Raw genomic sequence first — 21,884 nt, 5'->3', positions numbered from 1 at the left:
AATTAAAAATTAAAAACATTTATAACAATGCACCAAACTGTACACGAATTGCTCGCAATCGTTTGGCGCACACATTGCTTGTGCGTTACGAAGCGTTACATATTTTGGTTACCGTTGGCAACAAAACGGACCGAGGAAACGAAGTAAACAAACAAACAGAAACGGTTGCAATCGCAAGGGAAAGAGCGGTTCGCTCCTGCCGGAAAGTTTAGCGATTTATACTTAACTAATTATGGTAATTATTGAACGATGTCTTCAACTATTTCCTTTTCTAAAAGACTCTTTGAGTGCTACATTGTTTGCGGCTATTTTTTTATATTTGCTTTTAGAATACAAACAGCTACGTCTATTTGGGAGAATGGTACCAGAAAGAAGCGGACCTGAACCGGCAGCTGGTGGTTAGCTTCTTCCCTAGCGATAATTCAGTTGAGCTGGTCGACCTGAAAACAAGGAAAACCTTCCTGAGGCGTACCAAAATCGAAGAGCTAAACGAGAATGACTTCTTCATCGGTGCCAAGCTGCTTATTTTTGGCAAACAGATCAACATTCTTGACTATGGAGATGCGAAAACGAGGAACAAGAAGTCCGACGAACAGCTGTAAGTTAGCGTGAAGCTGAAATCGTACGTGATATGAGTATACAACATTTAGCTAATATTTTCTCCATCCGGCAGTTCGTTTGGGCTGATAAAAGCGGAAGCATTGCTACATATCGGCGAAATACTGACAAAGATACACAAGGCAGGATTGGGCGTACGTCGGCTGGCGATGCTGAAGATAGACGAAAACTATTCCTCTATGCTGAAAACTGTGCGCTCGGAAGCCTCGAGCTTGAACTACCTGATGGACTGTATGCCAAGTCAATCGTTTGTCGCGTTGGAGATTATAGGCAACAATGCGTACAACCAGTACCGGGAGCTATGCGGACCGGAATCCATTGCCGAGGCAAAGCAGTGCGCTCCGAACAGCTTCCGGGGACTGTACGGGTCCGATGTTTACTGCTCACGTTCAGCAGACGATGCGGCAAATGTACGAACTCGTTTCACACCAGCGGGGAAACATGTTATTTCCGATGCAAAATAATTGTTAACGTTTTCTTTTATCAATTGCAGGAAGCTCGTTTCGTATTTTTAAATAACGATATTAAGCTCGTACTGCGTTCTTCGGCCCTTTACACAAACAGCACACTGTGCATTATCAAACCGCACGCCGTGCGCGAAGGCAAAGCGGGCGAAATTATTACGGAAATTTTGCGCAAAAAGTTCACCGTCACCGCAATTAAGATGCTCCGATTCGAGCGTCCCAATTGTGAGGAGTTTCTGGAAGTATACAAAGGAGTTGTGCCCGAATACGAGGTACGTGGTGGAATGGTTTCATTCGAATGAGACGAACAAATAATAATTTTAACGCAATTTATTGCATTTCTTTCATGTAGTCCATGGTAATGCAGATGATCAGTGGCGATTGTATGGCGTTAGAAATCACGAACAAGTTCGACGATAACCGCAGCACCTACCAAAATTTAAGAGACTTTTGTGGTCCGGTTTGCCCGGTAAGTGGCGAATCATTCCAGCGATATATGCATCAGTTAATTACAAAAAAAACTTTTCTTCTCCAGGAGGCAGCGAAACTCACCCGACCGCAAACGTTACGTGCCCTGTTCGGAAAGAATAAAGTAATGAACGCCGTACACTGTACCGATCTGGAGGAGGACACTACGCTTGAGTTGGAGTACGTTTTTAAGTTTTTAAATTGAATGTCTGTAACACGTGGTGTGTGATGTGTGAAGAGCTCATTCCGTCCAAATTGGCGTATAATTTTAATATGTTTGTGTTTGTGTGATCGTCTCTGAAATAAACTGTATTTTGTCATTTTATACATCTGAAAGCGTTTTAACAGGTGGTTTAATGCCACTTGGCGTAACAATGTGCCAGGTAACCAAGACGCCATTGCTATGTACAATCGTACAGGGGAAGTGGTGCCGTTGCCATGGAAGCTATGTACGGCATTTAAACATTTTCAGTAAGTATGCATGAAGCATCTCAGCCAGTCTGAAAGACGTATTCCAATCGAAATGAGTAAACCGGCAGGACAGAAGAAATTAAAGTCGGCTCTAACGAAACCAAAAGCCGCCTTTACATTCGCGTTGAGTGAGTAAGTATTGAGGAGAACATATTATTTTTGTCGATCACATGCAAGAGTTCCGTTTCCCAATGCCTGCACAGTGAACGGAGAAAACGGATTGCGGCCCGTACCCGGCAGCTCAACAAACCCGTACTGATCGATTTGGAGGTGCTGATCCAGGACAGGATCAAGTGCTTGAAGGACAACAGCTTCGTATTCCTAACCTATGCTTATTCCAAAAACAGCGAACATTTCACACCGTATAGTTTTCTGTAAGTTTTTGTCTACTAATTTTGTTTAGAAACTATCCTAACTTGTGCACCCATTTTACGCGGTCCTTAGGGAGGTTCCATTTAGCAAGGCCGACAAACATGAGTACTTTACCGTGAGCCGGCACGGCGTAACATACTGGAGCGATTCGGAAAATCACTTTACCGCGCTCGATGCGTGGCTGGCCGACTATCGCAAGTACCGGCGGCTTACGGAGCTGGGCTTTTTCAAACACTATCGCCTCGCGAAAGCGTTCCGCCTCTGGCTGCGCAACATTCAGTGGTACAAGTATGAGAACGCGCGCCAAAAGATTGCTGCCAGTGCATTCGTCGTCCTTCCGCGGCTGGCTAGAGCGTTGCTGACGATGCAGGATGAGTACGTGCAGCTGGTCGGGTTTCGGTTTTTCGACGTTTCCGTGTCGGAAAACTGGCACCTGCCTTACTTTATCGAGACGCAGATGACCACCTTCGAGCAGGTGCGCGATCTGCTTCAGCAGTTGCGTGAAAAGATGCGTAACGTTCTATGTAAGCGAGGGGCCGGGGAGTATTGCGTACGAGGGAGTTGCGCAAATTGCATGGATTACTCGAAATTTAACATTCGTTTTCAGATGATGCATGCTGCAACACGCTAATCGATCGTGGCTTTTCACCCCAAGACGAAGCGATTAATGTGACCAACAAAAAGAAGCTTAAGGACATGATGAGCTTCACCGAGCGTGCTAATAAGCGCAAGCTGTGCGCACTGCTGGCCCGTTTTCTGGCGTGTGCCGATCAGAAAATGATAACGCTGCTGCATCAAATTCTACGCGAGTCGTTCAAAAATTTGGCCAACGTTTTCTCGGTTTTTATGGAAGAATGCGCAACGGACGGGCACACTTCGAAGCCGCCATTCATGAACGTGGAGCTGGTGCTGAAACCGACACACATCGATCTGGATCCATCGCGCGAAGTGACCACACGAATGCTGGAAGACTTGAGCAATCTGGTGATGCGTACGGTTTACAAAATTGATCGCTTTCAAAGTGATGCCTTTTTCGATGTCTATACGGAGTGAGTTGCTCAGCTTAGAGCGGAAGTTTGAAGACAGTCTCTCTCTATCTGTTGATTTCTTCAAATTTCCAGGCCAACCATAATGGGAAGAAAGGACGACCGCCTGTGCGGCAACCCTCCCAGTCTGGATTTCATCATTTACAACGATACGCAGCTTACGTACGATATGAAAACCATCTTCGACGGCATTATCGTAGCGTACAACAGTGTCGACGAGTACGTGATACAGTTCGATCGGATCCGCTTATCGTACCAGGAGAATCTAGCCGTCGATCACGACGTGATCAGGGGAGAAACGAATCTAGAGGTGTTGCGAATGTACTGTGAACGGTTCACCAACCAGATGGCAGACCTGGAACAGATACAGGAGTCGCATCCGCTGGGGCTGCTGCAGGTGAAGCAGGTTGCGTTTCGTGAGGAGATCACACCCATCTGCCAGCAGCTGCTGGCGGTGCTGGACGAAACCATACCCCGGTTGGCAATGGAGAAGATCAACTACGTCGAGCAGAAGGGCGAAGAGCTGCAGACGAAGCTGCTGATTGTGCCGGAGGAAACTAATCACTACATCTACTACTTTAATCATATGGAGGTTTGCCACGAGCATGTCGCAAGTTTGCAGAAGGAGCTAAACTATGCGTACGAGGCGTTAAAAATTATGAAAAAATATCATGTTACCTTTCGCGACGAGGACAAGGATAAATATTTGGGTAAGCCTAGTCTGAATGTGTCGCCGTCAAGTATTCGTTTAAAACTACTAACCTTTAACGGCTGTATATCGTTCCAGACATGGAAGAGTTTCTTAACGAAATCAGCGTAACTCTGGAAACTAAACGAGCACAAAAGCAGGATTTGATCAACAAGTTTGACCTATGCCTGCAAGCGGATATCACGAAAATATTCTCCGAAGTTGAAGATATCCACGAGGAGGTGCTAAAAGAGTGGCTACTCGATCTTGGCTCCGACCCAGCGCTCGTCCGCGACTGTTTGATTGACCTGTCCGAACGGTTAACGATGTGCCAACGGAAGGCCCAGGAGTATAAGAAATATCAGAAAGAGTTTCGCCTCGAAGTGACACGGTTTGAAAAGCTCGATCAGGTTATCAATGAGGTTAAGCTGCGTCAGATCCTCTGGGACAGTGTGCAGCAGTGGAAAGAGTCGGTGGAGATATGGAACGAAATACACTTCAACGAGCTCAGCATGGATGAGGTGGAAGCGTTGAATACGAAAATACTGAAAAACTGTGCCATGCTCGACAAGAACCTGCCGAAGAATGACATCATCCCCAAGCTGAAGGCTGAGGCGGAAGAGTTCAAAGACAAAATACCGGTGCTTGGGTTTTTGCGCAATCCCGCACTCAAGACACGGCACTGGATCAAGATCGAGCAGATACTGAACCGGCATCTCGCGGAGGAGACGGAAATTTACCTCCACACCTTCGAGGACGCGAACGCATTCGAGGAGGACATAGCGGCCGAGCTGATGGAAGTGTCCAACATGGCCAGTGCCGAGGCGGGACTGGAAACGTTGCTCAACAAGGTGGAAAACGCGTGGAAGGAGCTGGAGCTGACCGTGATCAGTCATCGCGACCATCGGGACGTGTTTGTGCTAGCAGGGGTCGACGAAATACAGACCGTGCTGGATGAGTCCAGCATTAACGTTACTACGGTGGCCGCCTCCCGGCACGTCGGCCCCATCAAACCCAAGGTGGACGATTGGGTCTCTCAGCTGGACCTTTTTTCCCGCACGCTCGACGAGTGGACGCAGTGCCAGCAGTCGTGGATCTATCTGGAGGCCATATTTTCCGCACCCGACATTCAACGCCAGCTGCCGCACGAAACGCAAATGTTCCTGCAAGTCGACAAAGCATGGAAGGATCTGATGCGCCGCACGCAAAAGGCACCCCTTGCCCTGGCAGCGATGACGGCCGAGGGAGTGCTGGAGCAGCTGCAAATCAACAACGTGCTGCTGGAAAAGGTTACCCGCTGTCTGGAGGCGTACCTGGAGGTGAAGCGTATGGCGTTCCCGCGGTTCTACTTCCTGTCCAATGACGAGCTGCTGGAAATATTGGCCCAAACGAAAAACCCGTACGCGGTACAGCCGCACCTGTCCAAGTGCTTCGATGCGATTGCAAAGATCGAGTTTGGCAAGAAGAAAACCGAAACGGGCGAATCGGTTATGACCAACGACATTATAGCGATGATCTCGCCGGAGGGTGAGCGGCTTACGTTCGGCGTCGGGCTGAAGGCTCGCGGCGCGGTCGAGGATTGGCTTTCGAAGGTGGAAGAAGCGATGTTCCTGGCGGTAAAGCGTTACATGCGCCACGGTTATCGTGTGTACGGGCTGAAGGATCGCTCGTACTGGATGCAGGAGCAACCGAATCAGGTCGTACTGACCATCTCCCAGCAGCAGTGGGCAGCGGACGTCCATGCCATCCTGGAAGCGGGCGGCAATGTGGACAAAGGCATGGAGGAGTTCCACGACAAGCTGACGAAAAACTTAACCGTTCTGGCTGCGATTGCACGGACCAAAATTTCCAAACTTGTCCGGAAGGTGCTGTGCGCACTGATCACCGTCGATGTGCATGCGCGTGATATGATCGCGGGCATGGTGGCAAAGCGAGTTCAAAAGTCGTAAGTATCTGTTAATTATTTTGCTTGGTCTGCGTGTATCTATTCTTTCCCCTTTTTTCAGGACTGATTTCGAATGGTTGAAAATGTTACGCTACTACTGGATGCCGGAAACGGAAGTGATAGAAACGAAAATGGCATCCGCCAATCTGCCCTACTTCTACGAGTATCTCGGTGCCGGCGGAGTGCTGGTAATAACTCCGCTCACCGATCGCTGCTACCTCTGCCTAATGGGCGCACTGCAGATGGATCTCGGTGGCGCTCCGGCCGGTCCGGCCGGTACGGGCAAAACGGAAACGACCAAAGATTTAGCCAAAGCGCTCGCCATCCAGTGCGTGGTGTTCAACTGCTCCGACGGGTTGGATTACAAGATGATGGGACGATTCTTTACCGGGCTTGCCCAGTCGGGCGCGTGGTGCTGCTTCGACGAGTTCAACCGCATCGATATCGAGGTGCTTTCGGTCATAGCTCAGCAGCTCATTACGATACGCAACGCCAAGGCTGCCAAAATGAAACGCTTTCTTTTCGAGGGGCGCGAAATACGGCTAAAGCCTTCCTGTGCCGCCTTCATCACGATGAATCCCGGATATGCCGGAAGAACGGAGCTGCCAGACAATCTTAAAGCACTGTTTCGGCCAATTTCCATGATGGTCCCGGACTATGCGCTCATCGCCGAGGTTATACTGTACTCGGAGGGTTTCGAAGGGTCGAAGATACTGGCCAAAAAGATGGTCCAGATGTACAAACTATGCAGCGAGCAGCTGAGCCAGCAGGATCACTACGATTTCGGTATGCGCGCGGTCAAAAGCGTGCTCGTCATGGCGGGTGCACTGAAGCGCGCCTCGCCCGATCAAGCCGAAGACGTCACGCTGATTTCAGCGTTGCGTGACTCAAACTTGCCCAAATTTTTGGCCAACGATGCGGTGCTTTTTAACGGAATTTTAAGCGATCTTTTCCCGGGCGTGGATTTGCCCGAGCCGGAGCGCGGCGAGCTGCAGCAAGCCATCGAGCAGTGCATGATCGATCGGAACCTGCAGCCGGTGCCGGAGTTGGTGCTGAAGACGCTTCAGCTCTACGAAACGATGGTAGTGCGCTGGGGCGTTATGCTGGTAGGGCCTACGGGCAGTGGTAAAACGACCGTACTGCACATACTGGCGAATGCGTTCGAGAAGCTGCACGCCGAAAACGCCCCAGGCCCACTGTACCGCCCAGTGCGCATACAAACGCTTAATCCCAAAGCCATCTCGATGGATGAGCTGTACGGGTTTGTGAATCTGGCGACAATGGAATGGCGCGACGGGCTGCTCGGTATGGCCATCAGATCGGCAGTGATTGTGACAGGTTTGTTATTTGATCGTTTTGCCCCTTTGCTATCATTTCTTATCAAATGCTTCCTTCCCAGACGAAATTCACCAATGGGTTGTTTGTGACGGTCCCGTGGATGCGGTATGGATTGAAAATTTGAACACGGTACTGGATGATAACAAAATGCTCTGTTTGGCCAACTCGGAACGCATCAAGCTGACGAGCTGGGTGCACATGGTGTTCGAGGTGCAGGACCTGGCGCAAGCTTCTCCGGCCACCGTCTCCCGCTGCGGCATGGTGTACATGGATCCAGTACACCTCGGATGGTCCTCGATCGTGAAATCGTGGCTGAACACGGTCCAACATCTGCACCTCGATGGCGACTTAAAATCGCACATACTCTCACTGTACGAGCGGCACTACGAAACAGTTACGAAATATTTGCACCGCAACTGCAAGTGGAGCATTCATCAGGTCAACATCAGCAAGCTGACGATGATGACCAAGCTGCTCTATCTGCTGCTGCAGGAAACCCAGGGATTGCACCTGATGGAGCGGGGCGAAGCAAAGCATTATATTTTTAAAATGTTTACCTGGAGCATGCTCTGGTCGTTTGGCGGTAACTTGCTGGACGAGTCGAAAGCTCAGTTCGAGCAGTACTATCGCACGCTCCAGAACGAGGAAGAATTAGGACTGTAAGTATTGACGCCTTTTTTGGGACAAAACGTTAATTTTAATGTAAACCTCTTTTTGTGCAAAAAAAAAAATCTCCAAAAGATTGCCCAGGGATACGCTCTGGGATTTTCGCATCAACACGAAAACGCGCACCTGGGAAAGCTGGAATGCGATACACCCGAAGTTTGTCTACAATCCTTCGGTGCCCTATTTCGATCTGCTAGTGCCCACGCTCGATACCACCAAGTATGGGTTCGTGGCCGAGATGCTGCTGCAGCATCAATACCCGGTACTGTTTACCGGCGACACCGGTGTGGGCAAGTCGGTCCTTGCGCGGGAAATTCTTAACCGCCTGATGCAGCGTGACGTGATACCGATCTTTGTAAACTTTTCCGCACAAAGTGAAAGCGCACGCACGCAGGAGATCATCGAGTCACGACTCGAGCGGCGCAAAAAGACCTTGCTTGGGGCGCCCATCAACAAGCGAATCGTGGTGTTCATCGACGACGTTAACATGCCCAAGCTGGACCGTTACGGAAGCCAGCCGCCGATCGAGCTGCTGCGCCAGTTTGCCGACTTCCGCGGAGTGTACGATCGGGAAAAGATGTACTGGAAGGACATTGTCGACGTGACGCTTGGGGCTGCCTGTGCTCCGCCCGGCGGTGGCCGTAACGTGCTGACGGCACGCTTCATCCGTCACTTTGCCCTGTTTTCTCTGCCCTCGCCGAACAGCGATACGCTGAAGACGATCTTCAAGGCCATTTTGGCCGGTTTCTTGAGCGAGTTCAACATGGCGATACGTCCCCTGGCTGAACCGATCGTTGAGACGGCCGTCGCCGTGTACGAGCGCATCTCGGCCGAGTTGTTGCCCACGCCGAAGAAATCACATTACGTTTTTAATCTGCGCGATTTGTCCAAGTGTGTGCAGGGCGTGCTGCAGGCGGACTCGTCGGCGTACATCAATCCCATGCAGCTGATGCGCCTGTTCTATCACGAATCGCTGCGCATCTTCTACGATCGGTTGATCAACGAGGAGGATAAGACGTACTTCAAGCAGCTGCTGCAGGACTGTTGTGAAAAGTTTTTCGAAACGACGATCGTGCAGCCGGAGGAGACCATCATGTTCGGGGACTTTATGGTGTTCGGCCAGGCGCCGGAGGATCGCGTGTACGAGGAGATAAAGGAGATGAAGAAATTGAAATCGATTTTGCTGGACTATTTGGAGGACTACAATGGCACTGTGGGAACGGAGATGAATCTGGTGTTCTTTGCGGACGCCGTCGAACATATCGTGCGGTTGGCACGGTTGTTGCGCTCGGAGCGTGGCAATGGGCTGCTGGTGGGTGTATCTGGAATGGGAAAGCAGAGCCTGGCAAAGCTGGCTGCGCACATCAATGGCTACCAGTGCCATCAGATTGCACTGCGCCGAGGATACGATCACAGCTGTTTCCATGAAGATCTTCGCCGGATCTATTGGATTGCGGGAGTGCTCAACAAACCGACCGTGTTCCTGATCACCGACACGCAAATCGTGCACGAAGCGTTCATGGAAGACATAAACAACATTCTGAACTCGGGCGAGGTACCGAATCTGTTCGAGGGCGATGAGTATGAGAAGATCATTCTAAACACCCGGCAGCCGTGCATTGAGAGTGGCCATCCGAATCAAACGCGCGATGGCATATTTGAGTTCTTCATCAAGCGCGTCCGGGCCAACCTGCACGTCATCATGTGCATGAGCCCGGTGGGCGATACGTTCCGCGGGCGCTGTCGAATGTTTCCTTCGCTGGTGAACTGCTGCACGATCGACTGGTTCGTGAAGTGGCCGGCCGAGGCACTGCGCAGCGTCGCGATCGGCTCGCTAAAGGATGTCTCCGACAACGAGGTGCAGTGCAAACATTTGGCCCAAATCTGCGTCATGATACACGAAAGTGTGGAGAGCATATCGGAGCGGTTCTATCGCGAGATGCGTCGCCACTACTACACCACGCCGAGCAGCTATCTGCAGCTGCTGAACCAGTACCGGGTGCTGGTGCAGAAGCGGGTCGACTCTATCATACAGAAGAAGGATCGCATTGCTAACGGGTTGAGCAAAATTCTGGAAACCAACCAAGTGGTGGCCGAAATGGGAGAGGAGCTGAAGAAATTCGTCCCGATACTGGAGGAAAAGTCGAAAAACATGAAAGAGCTGTTGGCCAAGCTGGACAAGGACAATGCAATGGCGGAGAGTGTGAAGAAGAGTGTGGCCAAGGATGAGGCCGAGGCAAAGATTAAGGCGGCCGAAACGCAGGAAATTGCCGACGAGGCGGCGAAGGATCTGGAGATCGTGCTGCCCACATTGCAGGCGGCCCAGGACGCGCTGAAATCGCTCAACAAAAATGACATCAACGAGCTGCGCGTCTTCCAGAAACCTCCCAAGCTGGTACAGTTCGTAATGGAGGCGGTGTGCATACTCCTCGGAGCAAAGTAAGAGATTGATCGGATATTTCGTTTTGCTTGTATCGTCACAAATTGCAAATTGCACAATCTATTTGCAGGCCCGATTGGAACACGGCTAAGGTGGTGATGTCGGATGTAAACTTTTTGAAAAAACTGGAAGATTACGACAAGGAACACATACCAGAGGCCATTATAAAGAAAATTAAATCGTACGTCGATCACAAAGATTTCCAGCCGGCGGTAAGTGAGAATGGAATCACGTGCTTAAAATTCGCTTAAATTTATAAATTACTGCCATTTTCCGAATTCTTGCAGACTATTGAGAAAGTCTCCAAAGTAGCTAAATCAATGTGCCTCTGGGTGATTGCCATAGAAAAGTACGCCAAGATATACAAAGTAGTGGAGCCAAAGATCAAGCGACAAAAAGCGGCCGAACAAGAGCTGGGAGAAGTGATGCAGCTGCTCAAGTCGAAGCAGAGCGAGCTGGCCGAAATCGAAGCGAAAATAACGATGCTTATGGCAAACCTGGAAGAGAAGAAGCGCGAAATGAAGCTGTTGCAGGATCACAATGATCTTACCAGTGCCCGTTTAAATCGTGCTGGACGACTAACGTCGGCCCTGGCGGACGAGGAAGTACGCTGGCGCGAGACAGTGAAGCAGCTGACGGCGGAACATTTTGCGGTGCCCGGGGACGTCCTGGTGGCGTCTGCATACGTTGCCTATTTGGGTGCGTTTCCGATCGACTACCGCCGCACGCTGTCCGAAATCTGGGTGTCGGAGTGCAAGCGGTTAAACATTCCAAGCAGTCCCACCTTTAGCTTGGTGCAGATTCTGGGCGACTCCTATCAGATACGCCAGTGGAACATGTACGGATTGCCGCGCGATGAAATATCGGTGGAAAATGGAATCATCGCAACAGAGGGTGGTCGCTGGCCGCTGATGATCGATCCGCAGGAACAAGCGAACCGCTGGATACGCAGCATGGAATCACGGAACGAGCTGCGCATAATTAAGCTGACCGATGGAAATATGATGCGCATTTTGGAAGTATGGTAAGAATTGGTTGATGAAAGCGTCCCGGTCGAATGGTCTTTAACCGCTTGTACATCCCTTTATCCCACACACAAACAAACAGCATACGACAAGGGTTTCCAATGTTGATCGAAGATGTGCAGGAGACGTTAGATCCTGTCCTCGGTACGATCCTTATGAAGCAGGTGTTTCTGCAAAATGGTCGACTCATGATCAAGTTAGGTGACGTGGACGTAGATTATGATAGCAATTTTCGGCTGTACATGACCACAAAGCTTCCGAATCCGCACTTTCTGCCCGAAATATGCATTCAAGTTAGTTTGGTAAACTTCCTTGTCTCGCGTAGCGGTCTCGAGGATCAGCTATTGGCGTAAGTAGATAAACGCGTGTGAACGCCCAATGCGCTCCTACATCTAATGTTCGTTCCAACTCGCCCTAATTTAGTGAGATCATCAAGATTGAGCTTCCGGAGATGGAAAAGCAGCGTAACGATCTCATCACTACCATCAATGCAGATAAGCAGCAGCTGCTACTGCTGGAAGACAAGATACTGAAAGTTCTGTACAGCTCCCAGGGCAACATCCTCGACGACGAGGAGCTGGTCGAGTCGCTGAACGAATCCAAGGAAATGTCCACCATCATCGCGGACCGGCTCATTGAAACCGAGCGCACCGAGCTGAACATTGCTGCCACGCGCGAAAAGTATCGCGTGCTGGCGGCGCGCGGCGCTATCCTGTACTTCGTGGTGGCCTCCCTGTCCGAGATTGACCCGATGTACCAGTTCAGCCTGCGCTATTTCACCCAGGTGTACTGTTCGGTGGTGGAACAGCCGCACGCTCGGATGGAACTGCCCGAGCGGCTCGCAACACTGCTGGAGGACATTACCTTTACCGTGTTTTCCAACATCTGCCGTGGGCTGTTCGAGAAGCACAAGCTTATATGCGGGTTTTTGGTTGCGTTTGCCATCTGCAAGGAGGCACAGGAGTTTTCCGACGAAGAGTTTAGCTTCATCGTACGTGGGCCTTCGCAGCGAAAGTTTTCCCTCGAGCGGAAGCCATCCTTCCTGAGCGACAATCAGTGGATAGCTTGCTGCTTTCTCGAGGTGCACGATCCGGCCCAGTTTGCCGACCTGACGAACCATCTGCACCGATCGCTGATCATCGCGATTGAGGATTTCCGTGAGGACCTCTGCCTTGCGCCCGTGCCCGAACCGGCAGCAATCGACTGGAACGCTAGGCTGTCAGTTTCGGAGAAGCTAATGCTGGTGGCGGCACTGAAGGATGAATTTTTGGTCATCGCCGTAACGGAGTTCATTCGTCACGCGCTCGGCAAGCGGTACACTGAGCCACCGAAAAATACTAGCCTTGCCTCGCTGTACGCGGACATATCGCCGTCCATACCGCTGGTGTTCGTACTGTCGGCAGGATCCGACCCAATGACGGCGTTGATCAAATTCGCCCAGGAACGGGACTGCGTCGAGCGGCTGCACTCCATTTCGCTCGGCCAGGGGCAGGGCCCGGCAGCGGAGGCTTTAATAGAGGCCGGAACTCGGAGCGGCCATTGGGTGTTTCTGCAGAATTGCCATCTGGCAACGTCCTGGATGGAAGCGATGGAAAAAATCGTCAATCGCATCGCAATGGGTTTGCAAACGGTCGACACCAACTTCCGGCTGTTCCTCTCATCCATGCCGGTGCGTACGTTCCCGATCAGCGTGCTGCAGAATTCGGTAAAGGTAACGAACGAACCTCCGAAGGGTTTGCGCTCAAATCTCGTGCGCTCGCTAACCGAGCTGGATCGTAGCTGGTTCGAGTTCCACGTGCTCGGTGCGCAATGGCGTGCGCTCGTCTTCGGTCTGTGCATGTTCCACGGCGTTATCCTGGAGCGGCGCAAGTTTGGCCCGCTGGGATGGAACATTACGTACGAGTTTAGCGAAAGTGATCGCGAGTGTGCCCTCCGCACGTTGGACATCTATTGCGATCGGGAGCTGAGAGCACCGATACCGTGGGATGCGCTAGAATACATCAACGGTGAGATCACTTACGGGGGCCGCGTAACGGACGTTTGGGATCAGCGTTGTTTGCGAGCGATATTGAAGCGCTTCTCATCGCCGCTGATCCTGACCGAAGCGTACAGCTACAGTGCGAGTGGATTGTACCACTGCCCGACCGGCGATGAGGCACGCAAGATCGGTGGGTTTTTGGAGTACGCCGGGCAGCTGTCCATACACGATCCACCAGACATATTCGGGATGCACGAGAACGCAAACATCATTTTCAACCGAAACGAAACGTACTTCTTTCTGAACACGCTGCTCGAAAGCCAGTCCGGTGGCGATTCGCTCGGAGAGGAAGCGATGGCCGCCATGGACAAGATGTGTTTGGAGAAAATTGATTCGATACGCAAAGCCGTAGCAACTTCCATCGAGTATGACGAGCTGCATCCAAGCTTGCTGCAACGGGATGCTAAAAATCGCATCCCTTCCCTCACGACCGTTCTGATACAGGAGGTGGATCGGTTCGACAGGCTGCTGTCGATACTGCATGGCAGCCTGCGCGATCTGGAGAAAGCGATCCAAGGGTTTGTGGTGATGTCCGAAAGTTTGGAAACGATCTACCGTGCATTTGGCAACAATCAAGTACCGCAGGCATGGCACTCGAAGGGATACCTCTCGACAAAGACGCTGGCCAGCTGGGTGACCGATCTGCAGCATCGGATCGAGTATGTGCAAAACTGGTGCGTCAATGGGTTGCCCGTTTCTTCGTGGGTGTGTGGTCTGTTTTTCCCGCAATCGTTCCTCACCGGCACATTACAGACGTACGCCCGCAAGCATAACATACCGATCGATACGCTGCGGTTCGATTTCGAAATTATGAACGTAACGCTACACCAGTCGACCATTTACGAGGAGCGTTCGAAAAAGGTAATGTACATCACCGTGGCGAGCTGTTCAGTGTTGGACAACTGTTATCAACTTTAAACGTCTTTTTTTCGTTTTAGGATTCCTTGCAACTGTTTCACAACCTCAATCCTCCCAGTGATGGTGTTTTCATCCACGGTCTGTTCATCGAAGCAGGCCGTTGGGATCACAATGAGGGAGGACTGTGTGATCCCCGACACAGAGAGCTTATTGCTCATTTGCCCGTCGTTTGGCTAAAACCGTGCACGGATCTGACCGTTGGGCGTCGATACGAAGCCCCACTGTACAAGACGAGTGTGCGGGCGGGTGTTCTATCAACAACCGGCCAATCAACCAACTTCGTTCTTTCAGTTCTGCTCGACTCGCAGCTTCCGTCCGATTACTGGATTCTACGGGGAACTGCTCTCGTTACATTGATTACGGATTAACCACAGTAGAAGCTATAGTTTATGCTTGTAACGGAATTATCAAATTTTAATCGTTTTACTATAATAAATGCTTTGTAGAGATTAGAGTTCATTCACCATTTCCTAGCAGAGTGTTGATGTTGGCCGTCACCTCGTTAACCGCTTTGACCGCATGCGGCGTGCAGTTGAGTATTTCATTTGCGACTAGTTTTTGCAGCAATCTGCAACGAAAGATCATGTTGCTCGTCAAGCTAACTGAGCCTCTTATACCACATATTGTTGTTAGTTGGTACTTACTCAGTTTTCGTTTGCATAGAACGCGCCTCGGCATGCTTCAGTTCGACGTTGTTCCGCTGGAACGGTCCGGTACGAATGTCAGCACACGCTTTCATTAGATGCAATTTGCGTGCTTTAAGCTGTGCTAGCTTTTCCGTCAATTCTTGACGTTCACGATCGAGCTGCAGATTGCGGTACTGCTCCTGAAATTGGGAAGCGGACAGCTCCTCTAGATTGCCACCGCAGTACCGTTTTGCTTTCTCCACAAACGGTCGCACTTGCTCGGTGATCTTGCTTTCGATGTACTTGCCGATCGCCATCCGTTCATGGTAGCTTATGTCCACGTTGCGTATGTGATCCAGTCCTGCGCAACGGAGAGCGGTTGGTTGTAGTTCACAGATTCGTGCAAATCGTGCAAAGGAAGGATCAGGATGTACTTACCCAAAGGCAGTTCACCTTCGTGTTTGTACACGGACAGTAGCGCCCGGCTCTCTATTGATATGGGAGCGTCGGATTGCTTGAGCAAGCCAATGATAAGCGAACTTCGGTAGTACTTTAGCAGTTCCTGGCGTAGCTCGTCATCTTGCACCGCGTTCAGTTCGCTTTGATTCGGTAGGTAACGAGAATCTTCCATTTTGTCCGGAATTTATTTCCAGCCAGGCAGCTCGCGCACCTTATGACGCGCGTTTTCGGAAACGTTTGTTTTGGTTTTGAACAGGGCTTCCGTTGGGTGCTGCGTGAAACAAGCCCTTATTGTTGGTCCAAATTGACACAACAGTAAAACATTAAAATTCACCATTTTTTTAGATTTCATGATAAAAGGAAGTTAAAAAATAATTCAAAATTATTGATTTGTTGTACAGAGCTAAACCATATTTTTTTACTCTTTATCGAATGTTTTATACGGTTGTGCGTGAAAGCATCCCGTTTTGCTGACCAATCTGTCATTTTGCGCATCCTGTCACAACAACCACATCACAAACCGCATCAAAGCATAAACAAACGCCGTGTCGACGCCGCGCCAGAACGTGTTTTTTTTTAACTAAAATAGTTAATTTGTGCTAATGGCCATATCCGTCTTGCTTTGCTAATGTTATTTAACTAGAAGGGATAGTAAAACATGGAAGGAGAAGTGATACTACCTGCCGCCTGTCGCTGCTGCCTGCTGGAAGACAAGGATATGGTCTATGTGTTCGACATTTTGGATGAATTTGAAATGAAAATCAGCGACCTAATCAGTCGAAATGGAGCAATAGAGGTAAAGATTAACACGTTCGTTCTTCGTTCGTGATTTCAATACTGCACTGGGTCTATTTTTGCAGATACAAGAACGTGACGCCTTTTCCAAGCACATCTGTGGCAACTGTCTAAACGATCTGGCAATAGCTGAGCGTTTTGTGTTGCGCTGCCGCAAAACCAACGATCTGCTGATGAATCTTATTACAAGCGATGCACAGGAAGATGCGGACGCGCTGGTGGTAAGGAATGACACACTTTCCGAGACGTACCCGGAGGATGATGTATCTTACGTGGTTGAGGCATCCGAAGGCCAAGCAGCTTTGTATGAAGAAATCACCTTGGCGGAAGAGCAATCCATCGACAGTTCCGAACACTACGACGAGGAACTACCGAAAGTATTTGTGACGCAAAAAGCCGGTAGTTCACAAATAACCGGTGATACGTTGTTACAGCTGCACCATCAATCAACCGTTCCTGTGCCGGAGTCTATGGAAGAGACGGTACAAGTGCAGCTGGATTATGAGCATGAAACAATGAGCACGATTGATACGATCATTACCGACGGCACAATCGCGCTTTCCGATGGACTGTATGATGACATATTAGAGGATGGAACTTTGAAACAGGAAGACGAAGAACTGTACCATATAATGGACCAGGCAAATAGGGACGATGGTGTGGATGCGCGGCAAAGTGATAGTGGTACCATTACGAGGACGTTCGATTTTAAGTACAGTTGCGATCATTGTGGTGCCAGTTTTGTTACTTTGAAGCATTACGCGCGTCACTTGCAATTGCACAATATTTTAGCGTGTGAAAAATGTTTAGAAATGTTTAAAAGGTATGTTTTAACGGTAAACTTTGCATCCTTTCGGAAACCGTTCGATAATCTTTATTTCTTTTACTTTAACAGTGAAGATGTACTAAAATCCCACGAGAAATTGTGTTTACGGGATGCCAAACATCCCGCAGAAGGTGAAACTAGCAAACGAACGCCGGCAGTGGCGACGGAACCTGCATCCGGTGTGGCGCCACAGCAGAAAAAATCCCTCGTCTGCTCGTACTGCAACAAACGGTGGATCTCGCAATCCGCTCTGACGATACATCTGCGCACGCACACCGGCGAACGCCCGTTCGGCTGTCGGTTCTGTGATAAGCGGTTCAAAACTGCATCAGCCATGGATCTGCACGAACGACGCCACTCCGGTATGAAGCCGTACGCTTGTTCCGTGTGCGACAAACGCTTTACCGAGGGGAGCAACCTGAAGGTGCACATGTTGCAGCACACGAACGAAAAGTCCCACGTCTGCACGGTATGCAACCGTGCGTTCGGGCGCGTCTTTCTACTCCAGCTGCACATGCGAACGCACACGGGCGAGAAACCGTACGTGTGTGAGGAGTGTGGCCGAAAGTTTACACAGCAATGCGATCTAACAGCACACCGGCGCATTCACAGTGGCGACCGACCGTACGCTTGCAACCTTTGCGGGAAAAGCTTCACCAAGAGTAGCGCGCTGGGAACGCATCGTAGAAGCCATCAGAAACATTTGCTGAAAAGTGCAGATGAGCAGGACATGGACTACACGTAACACAGCTAAGGTTTGCCGCTGCTACTCAACCCTTTCTTTATTGGTGTATGGAAGGCTCTGTGAGGAGGTCACATATGCTTGCGCTGGTCGCGTCCCAGGAGTGCTCGTAGTGAGCGTTACGTCCGTTACGAAGTGGGCCAGTTCGTACATCATAATTACCACAATCGTGGTACACTCCAGGATGACGAAGTGTGATATGGAGGAGCCAATTTCCATCCACGAGCCTTTGTTTTTCACGAGGAAGAAGAAGTTCATACACATCCAATCGCACACCATCAGTGTGAGAGTGAACATTTTCGTCTTGGGTACCTGTGTGTGTGTGTGTGCGTGGAGTCAACCAAGAGGGGTAAAGAAAGAAAAGTGTTTTTTTTAAATCTTGCGTGCGTAACTTATTTATACTTGAACTTGTCAATTGTCTTACCGAGCTGATGATGACCATCGCTTTCAAAACGCAGATAAGCAGCAGAACTGGTACTAATAGTTTGAACACAATCAATGCCATCATGGTGAAGGGTGAGAACGTCGTGACGAAGCATCGGACCCAGTTGGGATCGAACGAGCTTACGGTGGCCAAATTGCCCGTCCCAAAAAAGGATACAAGCAGAAATAGCATCTGTAAATATAGAAGAGAGATATGAATAAAAATTGTTCAATAGAAGCTTTTTCCCCAGTCCGAATACGTACGAATCCAAACGTAAGGCGTGTATTTTTAAAATCGATGCTTCCCTCTGCCTGAATGGATGAGCAATAGTGGAAACTATCCAGCTAAAATGGGATAACGGAAGGCGAAAATAGAATGAGTGGAAGGCTTTTATCACTTGCTTCATTATCATTTACCGCAATTCTTTTGTTACGCATGCAGTTCTCCACATTAAGCCAAAGATAGAGCGTATAGCAGAAACACAGCAGGAACAAGGGCTCGTAGGAGAGCGACAGCATCATGTAAGGGCCGCTCAGACCGCTGAACAATGCCAGCATACGATCCGACACGGAAGTACTCGTCGAGTAGGGAGCCAACAAACCAAGTCCTTTAAGATAAGCAGTGTATGCATGATTCAGGGTAGAGGAATAAACGCATTTTGAAGCATTACCTGAAAACACCCAACACAGCGATCTGCTCCACTGCGGTACATTTGCTGATGCTTGGATGAGAAAAATCAGGTACAGCAAATTCGCTGCTTGGAGTAGTTGCACCAGCACAGCAATACTCTTCAACAAGGAAGTATGCTTCGAACGATGTACAATCATCGTGTTAACAGCCGTCCATGCGAAGATCGATATGCACCTGCACACAAGGGGAATAGAATATTCATTGAAATGATCGCACTTAGCTTTGGACCGTTGCTACTCACAGCAGATACACATTAGAACTGTCTCGTCCAATGGTTGGGAGTAAGAAAAACCCGGACAGAAGCAGATTGAACGCTATCCAATGCCGTACCATCCAGCGATTGTTTGCATCCGATGGCTTCCTATCAAGGAGTGGTTTTACCACGATCAAACAATGCACCCACAGCAACGGTGCTAACAATCTACGATCCATAAACGCCCATACCTGTGCAGAAGAAATTAGAGCTGATTAAGAAGCAATCGGAATAGAAAGGAAACAGGAACCTTACCAATGCTTCTGCGGCGATAATAAAACCAGCCGAGTACATCGCTGCTTTCCCCTGCAGCAGTGGTGCGTACTGGCGCCAGTGGGCTCCAATGTAGCCCCAAAGTACGACGGGAAGCACAAAGTATAACACAACAACGGTCGGAGTGTTTTGTGCTACAACACGAAACCAAAAAGGTAAGTTATTCATCCTTTTAGTTCAATAAGATACTTAATTTTTGTACCTACCTATATTAAAAATCGTAACAGTTAGCGCAACGACCACTGCCGTTAATGCAACCGCTCGATTGAGGGCAAATATTCGGGTGTTAGTCGGTGTACACGTTTCCTTGGCAAGCAACAGCAACCAACCTAACATGGTCAGTGTGAGCGCGAGGTACAGATGCGGTTTGTAGTAGGTTTGAAAATATTCGATAGCATTTAGCGCCGTATCGATGAGCATTTTTGTTAGAGATTGCTGCAAGTAAAGACGAGTTATTTGGATATTTTTGCGAACCCTTTAAGCTATCTTTAGACACGCACCACTTCGGTGTAATCTTTCCGGTAATCTGCATCGGCAATCTCCGACTGCAGCGCTTCGATCAACACCTTCAAGCTGGTCTGCTTTGTGCTCACCAACCATTGCAGCATTTTGCCCTCGGATTCCCGCTGCCAGTGATGGTATTGGGATAGTAGCTGTTCCGCATTATTACGCATTGCCCATGCTGCGTATTCCTAGTAAAGATTGTGATTGTACTATACAACTTTTCGAGATCACCTGGACAATGCTTACCTCGGATACGTTCAGCAATGAGCGTGGAAGCTTTCCTAAACTATTCTTTGGTACCGCAATGCCAAGCACTGCCGCCATCAGTGGTGCTGCATCCGCTTGGTTAAGGTGATGTACAGGGATGCTCTTCCCGTCCAACTCTAACGCATTACTAAACGAGGGGGGGAATATATTAATATAAGTGATGAAATGAGCCAAAAACTCTGTATGTTCACCTATAATCGGACCCCGAGATCGCCTCCTTCCATTGCTTAAAACCTGCACCCCAAGCCAGAAATGGTGTTTCCGTTTCGTGTGGATGCCCTGCACCGTGCGACCCTTGATCGGTCATACCGTGGTCAGATGTGAAGATGTACGCAGTCCGACCATCGTTCTTGGTCGCGTGCTCTATCAGCTTCACGATGGATTCAATGCCTTTGTCGACGGTAATAAGATTTTCTGTAAATAATCTAATGCAAAAGGTGCACAATGAACTCTTGCAACACCACAATCGATGTATATTGCGCGTGCTTTTCTCACTCTGAGTGTGGCTTGTGAACGTGGCCCGCCGTGTCCAGTCCGAGTAAATGTAGAAAGAGCACAACTTTCTTCTGCGATAAAACTCCACCCTTCGTTTGTTGCTCACCAGCCAGAAACTCTCGTACCCGGTCAAACACCCATATGTCTAGCAGCGAGGTGTTGGCCGATTGTGCGAAACTTTCATCGTTGCTATCGTACGCAGCCACGTGAACCCTTCCGGGGGTGGCACCGCGCGAAAACATGTGCACTATATCCGGACTGCCCCAGCAGTAGCTTACGCTCGACCGATTCAGCACAGAATCAAACTCGACCGGATTCTCTTTCCATCCCCGGAACACTGCACTTGGGTCTTCATAGACGCCTGTGGGGAATTAAAAGCAAGCGTTCACATCAACAGTGTACGAGTGAACGGGTACATTTTTCCCTTACCTGCCAGTAATGCGGCATGGCCGGGGCGTGATTCAGTCGGAACTCGTGTGTTCGATATTCCAAACACGCCCTCCCGGAGAAGTGTGTTCCGCAAAAAGTGGGTACGGTTGAGATCGTGCCGTAGAAACGATTCCGCTCTCAAACCATCACCCACGAATAGCACCAGCCTGAATTGAAGTCGCTTGCATTAGTTGAAACTGTTTCGCCACAAACAAGCCGGAACACCTTACCTATCCGCTGGGGGTTGATCGTGCTCCGCACCATCCGGTAGCCCCTTCAGTATGGGCGATTGGAAGTGGATGTAGAAAATGGACAGAAGGAACAGAACATGAATCACCACTGCCAGCAAGAGTAGTTTCATGTTCTCTGCGTTTGCTTATCAATACTGAAGAAGGAGGACACTTGCAGCTACGAGTGCAGGTAGAGAAAATGCATTACACTGCTTGCACCGTTCGAACTGATAAAATGAAAACAAACAAATCGCCGCTCAAAACAATTCCGCTACCATAACTGTCAAATTGCGGCAGGTGAAAAACATAGAATGCTTCGATGTTTATTTTTTTTTAAATGTAACGGCTTTGACCACGTGACGAGAGAGGTTTAT

At 49.6% G+C, this 21,884-nt stretch overlaps 4 protein-coding genes across 7 annotated transcripts; 2 read left to right on the top strand and 2 right to left on the bottom strand.

Moving 5' to 3' along the window:
- Nucleotides 1–33: 33 nt before the first annotated feature.
- LOC120905581 (dynein heavy chain 6, axonemal) lies at nucleotides 34–14,960 on the top strand. 2 transcript variants are annotated; one of them, XM_040316529.1, is made up of 16 exons: nucleotides 34–235; nucleotides 330–598; nucleotides 674–979; nucleotides 2,225–2,395; nucleotides 2,466–2,917; nucleotides 3,001–3,442; nucleotides 3,515–4,149; nucleotides 4,227–6,072; nucleotides 6,134–7,410; nucleotides 7,472–8,069; nucleotides 8,152–10,515; nucleotides 10,587–10,728; nucleotides 10,804–11,540; nucleotides 11,624–11,890; nucleotides 11,965–14,440; nucleotides 14,518–14,960. In XM_040316529.1, exons 1-16 carry the CDS (start codon nucleotides 233–235, stop codon nucleotides 14,863–14,865), a joined length of 12,333 nt encoding a protein of 4,110 aa, XP_040172463.1. In that variant the 5' UTR covers nucleotides 34–232; the 3' UTR covers nucleotides 14,866–14,960. The 2 variants fall into 2 exon arrangements, with proteins under 2 accessions (XP_040172463.1, XP_040172455.1); XM_040316521.1 differs by lacking the exons at nucleotides 34–235; nucleotides 330–598; nucleotides 674–979 and adding an exon at nucleotides 2,047–2,153.
- LOC120905613 lies at nucleotides 14,884–15,817 on the bottom strand. The gene is made up of 3 exons (XM_040316573.1): nucleotides 15,562–15,817; nucleotides 15,142–15,484; nucleotides 14,884–15,065 (listed from the first exon to the last, which is right to left on the bottom strand). The coding sequence occupies exons 1-3, from the start codon at nucleotides 15,752–15,754 to the stop codon at nucleotides 14,954–14,956; spliced, it is 648 nt and encodes a 215-aa protein (XP_040172507.1). The 5' UTR covers nucleotides 15,755–15,817; the 3' UTR covers nucleotides 14,884–14,953.
- A 273-nt stretch (nucleotides 15,818–16,090) lies between these two features.
- LOC120895936 (zinc finger protein 271-like) lies at nucleotides 16,091–18,606 on the top strand. 2 transcript variants are annotated; one of them, XM_040299677.1, is made up of 4 exons: nucleotides 16,091–16,378; nucleotides 16,443–16,754; nucleotides 16,812–17,200; nucleotides 17,273–18,606. In XM_040299677.1, the coding sequence occupies exons 1-4, from the start codon at nucleotides 16,241–16,243 to the stop codon at nucleotides 17,946–17,948; spliced, it is 1,515 nt and encodes a 504-aa protein (XP_040155611.1). In that variant the 5' UTR covers nucleotides 16,091–16,240; the 3' UTR covers nucleotides 17,949–18,606. The 2 variants fall into 2 exon arrangements, with proteins under 2 accessions (XP_040155611.1, XP_040155610.1); XM_040299676.1 differs by having other exon boundaries at nucleotides 16,443–17,200.
- Nucleotides 17,955–21,774, bottom strand: LOC120895935 (GPI ethanolamine phosphate transferase 1). 2 transcript variants are annotated; one of them, XM_040299675.1, is made up of 14 exons: nucleotides 21,511–21,773; nucleotides 21,281–21,447; nucleotides 20,852–21,212; nucleotides 20,548–20,781; nucleotides 20,336–20,483; nucleotides 20,086–20,277; nucleotides 19,792–20,020; nucleotides 19,568–19,719; nucleotides 19,301–19,503; nucleotides 19,040–19,233; nucleotides 18,786–18,976; nucleotides 18,633–18,713; nucleotides 18,370–18,561; nucleotides 17,955–18,257 (listed from the first exon to the last, which is right to left on the bottom strand). In XM_040299675.1, the coding sequence occupies exons 1-14, from the start codon at nucleotides 21,639–21,641 to the stop codon at nucleotides 17,970–17,972; spliced, it is 2,763 nt and encodes a 920-aa protein (XP_040155609.1). In that variant the 5' UTR covers nucleotides 21,642–21,773; the 3' UTR covers nucleotides 17,955–17,969. The 2 variants fall into 2 exon arrangements, with proteins under 2 accessions (XP_040155609.1, XP_040155607.1); XM_040299673.1 differs by having other exon boundaries at nucleotides 17,955–18,561; nucleotides 21,511–21,774.
- Nucleotides 21,775–21,884: the final 110 nt, after the last annotated feature.

The sequence above is a fragment of the Anopheles arabiensis genome, chromosome 2 (assembly GCF_016920715.1).
Source record: "Anopheles arabiensis isolate DONGOLA chromosome 2, AaraD3, whole genome shotgun sequence".
In the NCBI taxonomy this organism is placed as follows: domain Eukaryota; kingdom Metazoa; phylum Arthropoda; class Insecta; order Diptera; family Culicidae; genus Anopheles; species Anopheles arabiensis.
Note: the sequence above shows the minus strand (reverse complement) of the source record. Positions and strands in the feature narration are given on the sequence as shown.